At 50.1% G+C, this 13900-nt stretch overlaps 1 protein-coding gene across 1 annotated transcript in view; it reads right to left on the reverse strand.

Moving 5' to 3' along the window:
* Positions 1-9351: 9351 nt before the first annotated feature.
* The window catches only part of KSR1 (kinase suppressor of ras 1), a 72916-nt gene continuing 68367 nt past the window's right edge, over positions 9352-13900 (reverse strand). The window contains exon 20 of the mRNA XM_075719492.1: positions 9352-10206. Within this exon, the coding sequence (XP_075575607.1) occupies positions 10128-10206 (79 nt within the window). The 3' untranslated portion in view covers positions 9352-10127. The remainder of the gene's footprint in view (positions 10207-13900) is intronic.

Below are 13900 nucleotides of genomic sequence, written 5' to 3' on the forward strand. Positions count from 1 at the left end.
AAAGTCAACAGTGCCGTGTATGTACAGTGTGTTTCACACGCGCTTCAGGACAGCCGTAGGCATAAGATCAAAACCACAGCATAGATGAAAGAATGTGGACAGTGGTGGCAGAGAAGAGGACGTAGCAGACGACAGGTACAAAGAGAGTAAAGGACAGAGGAGGTTCCTAGCAAGTGTGGAGTCACGGGCACCTAGTATATATACACAATGAGTTTATTTCATACTTTGTTTAATTCATGTTTTCCGATTTTACATTTTTGGGGTGGGATGGAAATGGAACAAGGTAATTGCACTTTCCATTAAGAAAGTTCTCCATAAGCCCAGGGCTCACTGAGTCCTAGACTTCCAGTGAGTCCAGCCAAAGTAGGAAACAGAAGTAAGTTCCATACATCAGAGTGCTAATGTGCTCCGTGCCCTTTTGGGCGGTGCATCACTACACAAACCGTGTTCCACGCACCTAAATAGGTGAATTTCCTTGCCAGGATGCTTTCTCTGTATCTCAGGTGTCTTTTCGAAGTAATCACTTACTTTAAAGCATTCCCATGATCCTTTATAAATGCTTGCTTGTGTACTAGAGGACCACAGTTCACTTTCATCTGGAGGGTCAGAAAATCAGGAAAAAAAAAGTCGTGCTGTTATAGCAAGCTGAGAGCAGACTGGGGTGCCCTTGGGCAATGCCGTGTCCTGAAGACGTGAGACCCCGTTGAAAACTGCTAGCCAGGGAAGCAAGAACATCGGTTCCTGCATGGGACTCTGACAAGTCAGAGCGAGAGGCACAAGTGTTTGTGTACCAGCTCAGAAGCTTCATGACTTCCCATTTATATATTCTAAGTCGACGAGGCACATTTCATTGGGGGACCTTGTCATCTTAGGTCCACCACTGCAAAAATTTCCCCCTAGCAGAGAGGTGAGAAGGCAGTTAAAGGAAAGGATTAAGAGAAGCAGAGATCTGTTTTAATTCTTTGTGAATTCATTTAAACTGGTCCAAACTGTAAGTTAAGTTCAGTTGCAGCACTGATCTGAAGCTGTGTATAATTGCTTTTTCTACAGAAATAAATGGGGAAGATAAAGTGTAGATGTTAAGGTCAGTGGATAATTATTCTATTCCAAGATAAAACTGAAACTTCATTTAAGAAACCAGATACAAAATATACCTTTTAAAATCCTGAAGACGATCAAACAGCCTGTTCTGCGGTTATTGAAGCGTTCATTACAGCCCCAAGTCAGTAAAGGATTTAAGCACGTGCATTAGTTTAAGCACTTGAGTAATACTGCTAGAGGCAGAGGAACTATTCTGGGCTAAAAGTTACTGAGATGATTCTGCACCTCACTGAGAATTACAGATCAACACTTTCTGAAGCAATTAGCAGCTTGTTTCATTAATGCTTAAGTCCAGCTTACATGGCTATGATGGAATTCAGCATTCACATGCTGAATTCTGCACTGGAATGCAGACCTTTTCCTTAGCCTGGTTCTCCAGCTGCTTTTGGTTGTCGGTAAAATTCCCTTGCACTCTCGGGCACAGCGGGTAAGTAAATCACTCCAGCTGATCTGCAGGTTGCCATGGAGAGTGACCAGCTGGGTATGTCACGGGGCTTGCAGCGTGGATACGCCGATCGCTGCCCTGCAGCCCGTAAATACGTAGGGCTTGGACATCTGAGTCTGTCTCTTAGATTTGTTTAGCGATCTAACATTGATGGATCACAGTAACAGTCTGTATACACTTTTAACCTGCTTTTAAGTAACATCTATTAACTTCAGCTCTTTCCTTGAGGGAAAAGGGAAGGAATACGTGGCAAGGATGCACCAGTACATTGTTGCATGGCTGAGAGGGAACAGAAGTTCAGGCCTTGCGTTAGGGTAAATGCTCGGGGAACTGAAGTGTCTCCAGCTGGAGCGGGCGGTGCAGCGGGGAGCGGGCTGCGAGGGGCCAGGCAGCTGGGGCTGCTCAGCTGGGTAACGAGGGGCTGCTGAGCTCGGGGGGCAGAGCTGGGGCAGACGGCGACTGCACGGTGCCGAGGGGCAAGGCTGATGAGCTCTGGGGCAAGGAAGGCAGAATGAGTTCAGGTAGGCGAAAGGCTTTTTTATTTCTTTTTTTAAAATGGAAATTGATGCATTATATCCTAGCTGTGCAGAGGGGTTCTCCCTGAGTGTGTGTTCTGAAAGAGAGCCTTGCCTGCCCCAGTAGCCCTGCTGGGAAGGCGGGTTGGGCTGTGAGGAGGGGGCTTGAACGCTGCCTTCTGCAGGCGAGAGCAGGCTGAGCTCTGAGCGAGGGCGAAACGGGGACGTGTGGTGTCCAGCTCCCCCAGGTCTTGCTTCAGTCGCTCCATCTGTAGCCTGATCCGTGCATTGCGGGCTGTTACTCGGTGCCTTCTCCAAATGAACCACCATTCCTGCGGCGGCACTGGGATGTCCCGTGGGTGCTGGGAGGAGCGTTGGATAACCGGGAAGGTCTAGCAGGGCTGGTAAAATGGTTCCCTCTGGTTTTAAGGTTTAAAATGCAATTGAGCATTACACTTCAGCTGTCTGGAGCTACAAATGCTCTCTGTTTGTGCCTGAGTTTGGCTCTGTTGAGATGTGAGTACTGGTTGCTTCAGAAAAAAAGAAGGAGGGGGAAGCTTTTGTTGTGTTTCAGAGCAAATTTTTGGACTATTCATCAATAAAAGAGAAATATTGTTAAAAGGTTCTTAAAAAGCTAAGAGTATGATCTAAACAGCAGGAATACGCTGTATGATATAAATTGTAAGTTAAAAAGTGGTTTTAGGCTTTCAGCAGGAGACAGGTATTTAAGTTTTTTCTAACAAAACATGCTTTGACAGACTTCCTAGACAGCTGCTAATGTTAAGTGAGGTCTTACCGAGATACACGGTGGCTTGTGAAGCTGTGAGTGGGTTCTTGCCTCTAAACCAGAGCCTGGGTCACAGTAACATCTCCGGTCCCGGGCGCATCGGCCCGCCGCAGAGCGGGAAACCGGTAGGTGCCATCAGGCTGGCGGTGTCCCCTCCTGGCCGCCCCAACGCGCTGGCCCTCACAGTAGATCCAGATCTATAAACGGGGAGAGAGCAGCGGGAACGCCGCAGCAAATCTTCTGGGTCAGGGGAAGCGAGAGGTAGGCAGTAAACACAAATCTTCGTGTTCGTCGAGTCTCTGTGAAGCTGCTCTTGTAAATCCGTCAGTCGTTGCGCGAGGGCTAATGTGTTAAACAGGCTGGATGGGGTTCAAGACCACAACTTTTGCAGGTAGCTCTGGCTGTTCTGCTGTGTAGCAGCAGAGGAAAAGTTTGATCTGAGCCTTAACTGAGCCTTTGCTTTCCAGCTCCGTACGGTAAGTGATCCGGCGCCGCTCGCGTCGCCCAGCGGGTCCTGGGTAGGACCTGGTGGGCTGTGACTCGCGGTTGTTAGCCTGGCAGTTGCCACTCGTGACTGGAGCAGTTAGTTAGTGACTGGAGCAGTTAGTTAGTTAGTAGAGCAGTTGGTTACTAGAGCAGTTAGTAGCCTTGGGTTGCTTTGCTGACCCTGCCTCCAGCAGGGCTGGGTGCGAAGGGGCAGCAAGCGCTAATGCTCGGCAGGCGGTGGAGGTTTTTACCCCATCTCAGAAAATTCCTGGCTCTTCCCTGAAGCGGCGAGTTCCAGTCTGTCCTGGTTAACAGCCTGCCTGCAGATACCGTCTGCTCTCCTGGTCATGAACTCGAAAAAGGGCTGAGGGGCTCTCGGTGGTTTAGCTCTTAGGCTCTTCAGGCTGTCCCAACACAGCTGCCTCGAGCTCCAGGCCCATCCAAAATGGAACGTCACTTTGGAAAGCCTCAAGACAGGGCGGCAGCGTAGCTCTCTGCTGAGGGGTCTTGGTGGCTGTGCGGGCTTTGCCAGCGTCGGCGGGCGCAAGAAGCGATAATGTAAACCCGCTTTGCCTGCTGTGGGGCCCTGCCCCGGCGGTGGGGTGTGTGGCCTGGGGGCTGCGCTCTGCTCTCCCCCACGAGCGCTCCGGCGAGGCCTTGCGGGCGGCGGTTCCCTGCCCAAGCCCTGGCTTTACGCGGGGCGTAATCGCTTCGCCTGCCTTCAGCCCGATGAGGAATCTGAACCCGCAGAGATGTGAAGTCCTCGTATCAAAGCAAGACCAATGCTTGCTCTAAGTCCTTGATGGGAATAAAGGCGGTGAGGGGGCGTGGGGAGGCGTCCCATGGTTATTTTGCTGGGAATGAGAACTTTTTCCTGCCAGAAGCTGGCCGGGTGACCTGGTGATCACCAGGGTGCTGCCGTGTGCTGCTGGTCTCTGCAGTTCAGCTTGAGCCGCTCCGCTCGAGGTTAAAATTGCTTGGCTATAACTATGGGCAGGCGAACACCCCACTGTGCTGCTTCACAGCTGGTGGAACATCACCTTTGGGCTTGAGGGTGGGGTTTTGTTGTGGTTTGGTTTGTTTGGTTGGTTTTTTTAAATTAAACGCCCTTGCCCTTCACGTTTGATTGAGAATTAAATTCATTATTTCTTATTCTTTATGAAAGACAACAAAGCTCAACTTATCTGAAGCTCTTTTCACTGTTTGCATATGAAAGGTCTAGATAAGATGGATGAAATGCAAAACTGTGCTTTTATAATGCCTTGGCCTTTTCCCCGCAGGGCAGCACAATGCTGCCGTTATTTTCCGCACAGCGCTGTTTGGCAGCAGCGTAACGTTCCTGGGATTAATTAACGCGCCGCAATGTCGCTTCCACTGCGGAGAGCAAAGCGGCCCGCGTCTCGCGGGCAGAGCTTTTCCCCGGCTCCGCGGGTGGAAAGGTTGTGGCAGGATCCGGGGGGCTGCGGGCGCTCCCCGCGGCTCTGGCGAGGGGCCGGGCGGGTGCGAGGGGCCGTGCTGGGGCTGCGTGGGCGCCGGGGAGCTCTCGCAGAGCCCGCGGGTGAGCACACCCGCCAGCGCCGCCCGCAGCGAGCCCGTGCCCGAAGGGAGACGGCGGAAGGGATCGCCCCGCGGCAGGGACGCCGGGGCAGGGTTCTGCGCAGGCAGCGCTGATCCCTCGCAGCGGCCAGGCTACAGGCACCGGTGGGGCGAGGAGCGAGGAGGGGGAAAGGTGATCGGGCTCCAAGGGCGGCCTGGAGTGGTGCATGGGTAGGAGGCAGCTTCTCAGCATAGTTTAGTGCTTGACGGAGCTCGTAAAGCACAAAATAACTTGAGCCGTCGTATCCAGGAGGGAAAACTTCCTTTGATGATTGCAAACGGACTCAAGGTCTCTCAAACTGGCCTCGCACGTCGGTGCGGCGGGGAGAGCGGCGACGGCCCAGGGGAAGCAGAGCTGCAGCCAAGGCAGCAGCCACGGGGGGGAAATGGAACCAGGGCCGGGCTTGTGCGGGGGGCGCGGAACCCCCGAGAGCCCCGCTCTGGCCTCACCCCTGCGCTGCCTTTTTGATGCGATTCGTTGCAAGAATCTGAGTTAGAGCAAAAGGAAGTGAACGGCCTGGTGCTTCAGCCTGTCAGGCAAGCTGGAGAAACAGCTTTGCCAGCGGGCCTGTAACTGCAGGCCTCTCAAATTTAACTTCTAAGAGGAAACAAAATGAACCATGCTTGCCGGGAAGACACACACTCGTAACTTCATTTGTGGAAGGATGTCGGTGATTGACAGCTAATATAATGGGACGAAAGCAAAGGGGCTCAAAGGCCATAAATTAACAGGTCTGTCTAGTGAAAGCGAGCTGTAAGACACAGCAAGGGCTATACACAAAAGCTGTAATGCTGATTTTTTTTTTTAAAGTTTTAATTTTTTTTACATCTTACTGTTTTCTTACACGAGCTAAACCTGAGACTTGCGTCACCCTTTGCCTCAGCGCACCATCCCCAGAGCTCCTCTGCTGCGGTAGGGTTTCTAGACACTGGGCCTTCTCCTGGCACGGCAGCTGCTCGCTCTTGCCCAACTCGGGGACGGGGTTTTAACAGGTGGTGCCCCCCCAGGTCCGCCGGGCTCGGCAGGGCAGGGTGGCTTTGGCACGGCTTTGGCATGGTTTTGGCAGCAAGACGCGCCCCAGCCTTGGTGGTGCCCGGGGCTCCGTGCTCTCCGGTGGGTTTCTGCGTGCACCGGGGCTGCCCTCGCCCATCGCGAGGGGCCCGCTCTGCTCAGCCGCTCCCCGAAGGCTGCGCCGCCTGGTTCGTGTCACCCCGTGCCTGTCGCGCTCAAGAGCGCGGCAAAGGAAATGGGGAAATGACGGGAAATCCCCTTCTGCTGCCGCACTGGGGGCAAGCGAAGGGCGGGGCGGGGGGTGAAGAACCGCAGTCAATGTGACGATGGAGCTGGCGACCTCCCTGCGCGAGCCGACCCGTCAGGGTGGGACTGCCATCCCTGTCCGTCCGCTTCTCTCTCTCCCTGCACCCCCCCCCCCATTTTCTGGTCTTTTAAATACATCGCCTTGAATTCCTAACTTCAAACCGCCAAGCGTGTCTCGCGTATGTGCGTCGGGGACTCGGGCGGCGTTCCCTCGAGGGTGAACGCTAACCAGGTGAGAGGAGCGAAGAGGCGCCGAGCGCTTCTTTCGGTTCCGTCTCCTGCCCGTGAACTTCCCGGGGCCTGGCGCCAGCTGAGAGTCTACGGTTCTGCGGCGGCGTTTGGCAGCCTCCCAGCGTCGCTGCTGCGTGGCGTGGAACGCCGCCGCGTCCTGCGCGTCCCCCAGCCCGGCGCGATGTGTCAGTGGGTCACTACGGGAATCTGCTCTTCCTTTAATTTCGCTACAAGTAGATGGGGGGGGGGGAAAGGTCAAACCACAGTTCTGTAACGCGTGCTTTATCCAGAGCAAAGATTTATTCACTGAAAAGACTCCTACATATCCAGAATTTCATTAGCATAGAGTGCACTCTTTTTTTTTTTTTCCCAGTTGCATAAACTAATACAGAAACTGTTGTTAATACTAACAATTTTTAATTAATTTAATAGCAATTCTGGAAGACACTCAGTTGATAGAAAATATAAAAAAAAAATTTTTACTGTACAAAGTTTACATCACATTTGAAAAGAAAATGTGTCCATTTTTACCATATTACAGACTCGATTTACATTCACTACTGACGTGTGGCTTTTGTAGCAGCATTGTACAGCCAGCTTCACATTTACAACTCTAAAATGGCACGGGCTTACAGTGCCTCACGCCCTTAGGCCAGCACACAAGCAGACAGGACGCGTGACCGCAGAACGACGCAACCCAGCCACCGCCGCCTGGTTTGCAACACGCTGAGGGGTGAGGGAGCCCCGCTCCCCTCGCAGCTCTACAGCCCCGCTGCTCTTGGCTCGTTTCTGTGTCTTACACCAGCCGATTAAAACAAAACTTACTCAGAGACGGTGACCGGTCTCTACGCTCTGATATACTGGGTCCAGGAGGCTGGGTTTTGCTTTCAAGAGCAATTTATGGGCGTTAAACACAAACCCAGGGTCAGGTTGAATTAGAATCCCAAATCTCATGATTAAAGGTGGGTTTTGAAGCCCCTCCTGCCCCCGGGACCGGAGCAGCAGGGCAGCGCCCAGCGGGGACAGGTCTGCCCGTAGCGTTCAGCGTGCTCCAGAGCGCAGCACGAGGGGACGTCGGGTTTGGGGCGAGTGGCCCTGCCCGGAGCGGGGGCGAGGCAGCTTCCCCTGGAAAGCCTCTGCAGGCAGCGTGTGGATTCCACCCGAGGGCAGTCATAGGAAGGACAAACGGTGATAGCGCTTTTGGGTTTAATTACTTTGTTTTAATCTGGCTGGTCATCCAGTGCTGGCTGTCCTTCTCCTAGCCAGTCACCTTATTAGAAAAAAAATAAACCAAAACTGAGGAGCTATTGCTTTCCCAGCGTAGTTCTTGCACGTTTGCACAGCAGCGTTGGCGCTGCTGAGCGGCAAGGAAACGCTGTTTGCAAGTTGGCGACTGGCCCCCGCACTGAGGAGTTCTGGGTGTCGCAGCTTTCGGGCCCCGTTTTATGCACACAGAGTTTTATGCACAAAGAACTCGTGAGGGGCAGCCCAAGGCTGCTGCCACCCTCAAAGGCAGCGTGAGCTGAAGGGCTGCTCGGAACTGCAGGCTGCAAAGCACCGATTCGCATCCAGCAGCAGCTTCTGCTCTTCCCCAAGGCAAGGCGCGCAGCGAGGCCCGCGGAGGGTTTTGGCTCGTGGGTCCGTAACGTTACCGGCGCAAAGGAGCACGTTCCTCCCCGCTTTAGGTTTGTGTTGTGCCATTGTTATTTAAGCAGTACTCAGTGGGGAAACAACTTCTGCTTAAAACTGCCGACACGAAATTATTGAGAGAGAACAAACGGTAGGAAGTCTCGAAGAGAACCGTGTGGCGTCGGTTAAATACACAGCATGTTTGGAGGGGGTTTATTTGCTTTATAAAGGTGGGGGAGAGGAGGGAGGTCAATAGTACCGCAATGCCACGCTTGGCTACCACCAAAGCAATTCTTTCTTTTCTATCTGAGACACATTTAAAAAGTCATTCTATCAAAATATTTGTAAGAGAATAGAACTGACTTGCCCATAGTAGGAGTGAAGCTCTCTGCTCAACAGAACTCAGGAATTTTTTTTTTGCCACTTAATTTTCTACAAAAGTCAGCCAAGCTGTGCCTGTCACCTTGCCTGCCTTACAGAGGACTTCAGAGCTCCTCTCCATGTGACCCTCACGTCAAACCCTTGCGACGACGGCGAAAGGTGTAGAGGGAGGTGTGTAACGTACTGGGGCTGTCGGAGGAGTGAAATTTGGCGACTTCCAGGGAGCCCTAATGAACTGTCTCAGCAAAATGAAGTAGGATGAGGACAGACGGGATCTGAATGTTCTTTGTACAGTCAGGGTCCTCCCACTGCCCTGGCAGGAGAGGCAGAGCAATATGAACAGGAGGCAGGAGGGAGCCTTTGTGAACGCTCGCAATTCATTTGCAAGTGGGATAACGCATCCGTCACCTTAAATGCAGTAATGGGACGTGTCCTTTATAACCTGCAGGTTACGCACTGGAGAGGGTGCGAGGGGGTTTTTTGTCTTAAAATTAACCTTTGCAACAAGTCTGAGCTGTTGGGTTGAGTTGGGTCCTCTAGACCCAGATGTAACCTTCCTGGCTGCAAGATTTCTGTTGCTCTTTGTTTTCCCCTAAACAAGTCCTAAATTTTTTAAAACAAACAGCTTGCAAACTTCAGTGTGACCAGCTATAGGAGCTGGTGACGCTCGGCAGGGGGAATGACCGGATCTCTTAACAAGCTCTGTGCATCAAGACCTTATTTAATGTGTTATGTAGGGATGGCTTTTTCCCTTGTCTCTCTTGCCTCTCCCTGCAGCTCTGGAAAATGTCTTCTACAAATGAAACGGTGACTGGGGCAGTAAGAGTCAAGTCAGGTTGGGCAGTGCTGTATTTCCAGAAAAGCTGCTAGTTTAGGGGACTAGAACTTGTGCCTAAGACTTCAAAAGAAGAATTAGGCCCCTGTGTGCGCAGAGCTAGAACAAGTCATGGTCTTACTTTTTCAAAGGCTGGCAAGTCTTAAGCTTCCTATGGGATTGTATGAGAATAAGCAGCTTTCATTGTGAGTTCTGTGTAGAAGAGCGCTTGAGTCTTTGAGAGAGCCTGCGTGATCAGAAACTCTCCTCTCGGCAGGCGGTTTGTGCTAGTGTAACTTCATTCCAGGTAACCCAGAGCTTGGACCAACCCTGCTGAAACAAACCTCAGAGCTCTATGATTGGTTTGGGCAAATCACAGTGTAGTAGATTAGATTGATTTTTACCTTGATAAAAGAAAAACGCAATCTGCAACTCCAACCCCTTGTACAAGCCACTTCCACTTCGGGAAAACAAATACTTTGAAGGCAGAAGACAGCTCCTATTTACCACAGACACAAGAAGGAACTAGATATAGTTCTTCTTTTTTCAGTGCTATTTGAGAATGGCTGTAGTTAAATGATCCACTGTTTATTATGTTTAAAAAAATATAGTTCACACAAAAGTATCATGTAAACATTCTTTAAATAACTGCTGGTGCTCAGGCAGAATTCAGACTTTGCAAACAACACGGGACTGTGAATTGATGGTCGTGCGGCTTTCAGCTGCGGCTGCACCAGTCTCATAGCTCGGAAGATTCAGTGAAGACTTCTGATGCTTTGTGTAAGTAGGCAGACAACATTATCACAAGACAATCACACACCATGCTATATCTTTTGATTACTTGGTTCCAGGATTCCCAAGCCAAATCTTTCAAAACGCAGGACAACTTTGCTACTGTTAATGCTGAAAAGAGTGGGGAGGGAGAGGAGAAGGGAGGGGGAAAGAGTTATTTAATTTTTCTTACAAAGCTACAGTCCTATAAAAGGAACTAAAATGGGTTAGATTCTGATCTCGTACAACTTCAGACCACCCACAAAAGAGGCTGAAGTAATTAAGCAGCAAACACATGAACTTATTCATGCTCAGTCAGCCTCATCAGTGGAAACATACAGCACAAACATGATTTGGCTCAAACTGGAGAAGCGGGAGGTTTTCACAAGGACCTATGGTGGGCAGAAGCCCGACACGCGTTTTCAGCGGGCACCTGGTTTCCCTGAAGAGAGCCCCAGGAGCTGCAGCTTGTGTGACAGCAGCCGGTCACAAGTGGTGTTCCCCAGGGCTCAGTACTGGGGCCAGTTCTGGTTAATATCTTTATCAACGATCTGCACGAGGGGATCGAGTGCAGCCTCGGTAAGTTTGCAGATGACACCAAGTTGGGCAGGAGTGTCGATCTGCTGGAGGGCATAAAGGCTCTGCAGAGGGATCTGGGCAGACCTTATCGCTCTCCACCACCACCTGACAGGAAGGGGTAGTGAGGTGGGTCCCCGTCTCTTCTCCGAAGTAACAAGCAACAGGACAAGAGGAAACGGCCTCAAGTTGCACCAGGGGAGGTTTAGATTGGATATGAGGAATGATTTCTTCACCAAAAGGGCTGTCAAGCACTGGAACAGGCTGCCCAGGGAAGTGGTTGGGTCCCCATCCCTGGAGGTATTCAAAAGCCACGGAGATGTGGCGCTTAGGGACAGGGTTTAGTGGTGGACATAGCAGTGCCAGGTTAACGGTTGGACTTGATGATCTTAAAGGGCTTTTCCAACCTGAACAATTCTATGATTCTAAGGGAAGGAAAAAATTACTTACAGAATTTTCTTTTTAAGAGAAAGGGGTGTTTTGACAAGGTACATCAATCAGTTAAAAAAAACTCAACAGAGCAAACCCAAACCCATTTGCTCCTCTTTATAGACTGTAGCAAGTGCATGAAAGATGTCTTTTCCTTCACCCTTAAACTGCTAGCATAGCTAAAACATTCTCACTCAAAATGCCTTCCTACACACACACACTCAGGTGACAGCAAGGCAGACAGCCTGGATATGTGAGCTCTTGCAGGAGACTTTCTGAGAGAATGAATACGTGAGTGTATTTGTCCTCACTTGAAGACAGTAGAAACCTCTCTGGTTCTTGGTACATATTGTCCTCTGTCCCTGTCCCCTCCCCTTTGAAACAAGATAGTTTTTCAAAATCGTGAATTGGTAAAGAATGAAAAAAGACCTTTTCTAAAAAGGCACGTATTTGTTGTGTTACCTACAATTCTGCAAAGCCCCTAACGTTAAGTCAGACATTTTGCCGAACAGGGGATGTAAACAGAAGCAAATCATAAAATTCAATGCACTGGATTTGCAAGGGGAGGAGGAGGAGGAACTGAAGGGTGCTCTTGCTTTCCTCCTCTTTTACACAGCATTGTAGCTGATCCCAGCTGACCCGTGCGGGCCAGTTCTGGACACCGCTTGTGGCCTGGTCCCCAGCAGGCTAAGGGACTGCGGCCTGCTCCAAGCAGAGCAAGGACCATCCTTTTTTCCACTCAGGAAGTGCACCAGCTTCGTCCAGCCCCCGACAAAATTGACCCTGGCTTCAACACTGGCTCTGGTCCCAAGCAAGAGCCGGCACAATCTGGCCCTCAACTCTTGCTGGTTTGCAGTGCAAGGGGAGCGTTCAGCCATCGGCTGTGCCTGTGAAAATGTACCTGTCCCCTTCAGTCACAAAGCCACAGTCCAGCACTAAGGATGACAGGCGTAACCTCAGACCGCAACCAGGAAACTGCACCCCTCTGCCTCGTGAGACTGGCAGGCAAGTCACACCAGTTTCAGGAAACCCCCCCAACCTGCTGGGCAGGACACACAGCAGTCGCTGTTGCTTGCACCTGGTCAGTTAGAGAGCAGATCACTAGACCCTTTCCAGGAGGAAGTTACAGCCTGCTGAAATGCTTCAGAAGTGAAAAGACGGCCACGTTGTTAGACAGTAACTTCTTGCAGACAGGAGTTGTTATTCAAGCTAACAGCCCACACCAAGCGGAAAAAGGCAGAAAAGGAGAATTCGGATAAAGTGTTGATTATGTCCATGGGTTAATTTCGTGGTTTGTTTTTTTGCTTTTTTAAATGGAAGGTGATTGTCCAAGTTGCCGGTTAGGATACAACACATGGAAGCATGCAAGGTGGAGCCCGTTATTGCACCAGTAGCTACAACCTACAAAGAAATATGGGAGGGAAGGGAAAAAGACACCATGAGCGTTAGTTTTCAGTTATTTAAAGCAAGCCCTCGAGAACTACATATTATAAAGCTTACACCAGAATAAAGCATGGGGTTAGTGCAATGTTTGTTTCTCAAAGGATTTGTCAGAGGGGACGCGAACGTGTCTTCAGCGGGTTTTGACTCCGAGTAGTTCTCTGGCTGGCACGGCTACAGCGAGCCACCCAAGTGTGACTTGAATATAATGCAGTTAGCAGGGGATGAACAACAACTGAGCTGCCTGCACTTCGATTTCAATGAGCACTAATTCAGCTGTCAATGCTGAAAATTAATACTGACACTTAAAGCACTTCTCCCCTATTAAATGCTTTGAGCAGAGAAAAAGTAGTAATGTATGCAAATTGACATGAACCACTTGTGGGGATGGAGGGGGGGTGTCGGTCCGTCTACCCGGGGAAAAATAATTAGGGTAGCTACTACATAAGACATCGCTCTGCAGTTCCACAAGCTGTTCAAGAGTAACTCCCTATGGAAACACTAATCCAAAATAATCACTTGCCAAATTGCTCTGGAATAGAGCATTCTCATGAACTGGCTGCCCAAATGGGAACATTACTTCAAATTCATTTCCAATGTGATGTTAGAGGACAAAGCGAGAGCGTGACTGCATGCAATGTGCAGACAGCCTGGGCTCTCAGTCTGCTCTGTGGTGTCTGGTTAGGTAGGTGAAAAGATGTCAAATCAGTGATCAGAGTTAATGATCCAACACAAGTAGATCTTATGCTAGAGAGAAATGAGGGCGTGGAAGTGTTGACACACAGAACCATAGTGTTGGAGTACAGTGTGTTTCTGTAGAAAGGAAAAAATATTACCAAAGGACACTGCTGTATCATGCAAATTTCCTGGCAAAAGAAACGCTGTCTTCGTAACATAACACGACTTAAATACAACGATCTTTCTTTGAGGCAAGGGAGGATTAGTTTAAAAAAAATAGCAGGCAATGTCACAAGTGACATTGGATGACTTGAAGGAACGGATAATGGAAAAGCACATACTCAAGGTAGCTGGGTACAGGTCTGGCCAATGCAGGCTGTGCCTGGAAATAGGGTTCAGTATGCTTTAGGCCAGAAGAGGAAAAAAATTTTCTCTTAAATTATGCCTGAAGGACATATAAGAAGTGGCAATTACATGCAGGTCCACTTTTTAGCTCAGATTTTGTTTGTTTCTCTCTAAATTTTTATTTTTAAAAATCTAGACAATTGAAATCACAAGGACTGAAGTGTAGCTGTGACAGCTCTGCTGGAGGAGCGAGTGTTCAGGGTGCAGAAAGACACCTTGCCTCCCAACTACACTCCACAGCACGCAGAGGCAGTAACCGATGATGCAAAGAACAACTGCCCAATGTAAGGCTCTGCCA

The sequence above is a fragment of the Pelecanus crispus genome, chromosome 12 (assembly GCF_030463565.1).
Source record: "Pelecanus crispus isolate bPelCri1 chromosome 12, bPelCri1.pri, whole genome shotgun sequence".
NCBI lineage: Eukaryota > Metazoa > Chordata > Aves > Pelecaniformes > Pelecanidae > Pelecanus > Pelecanus crispus.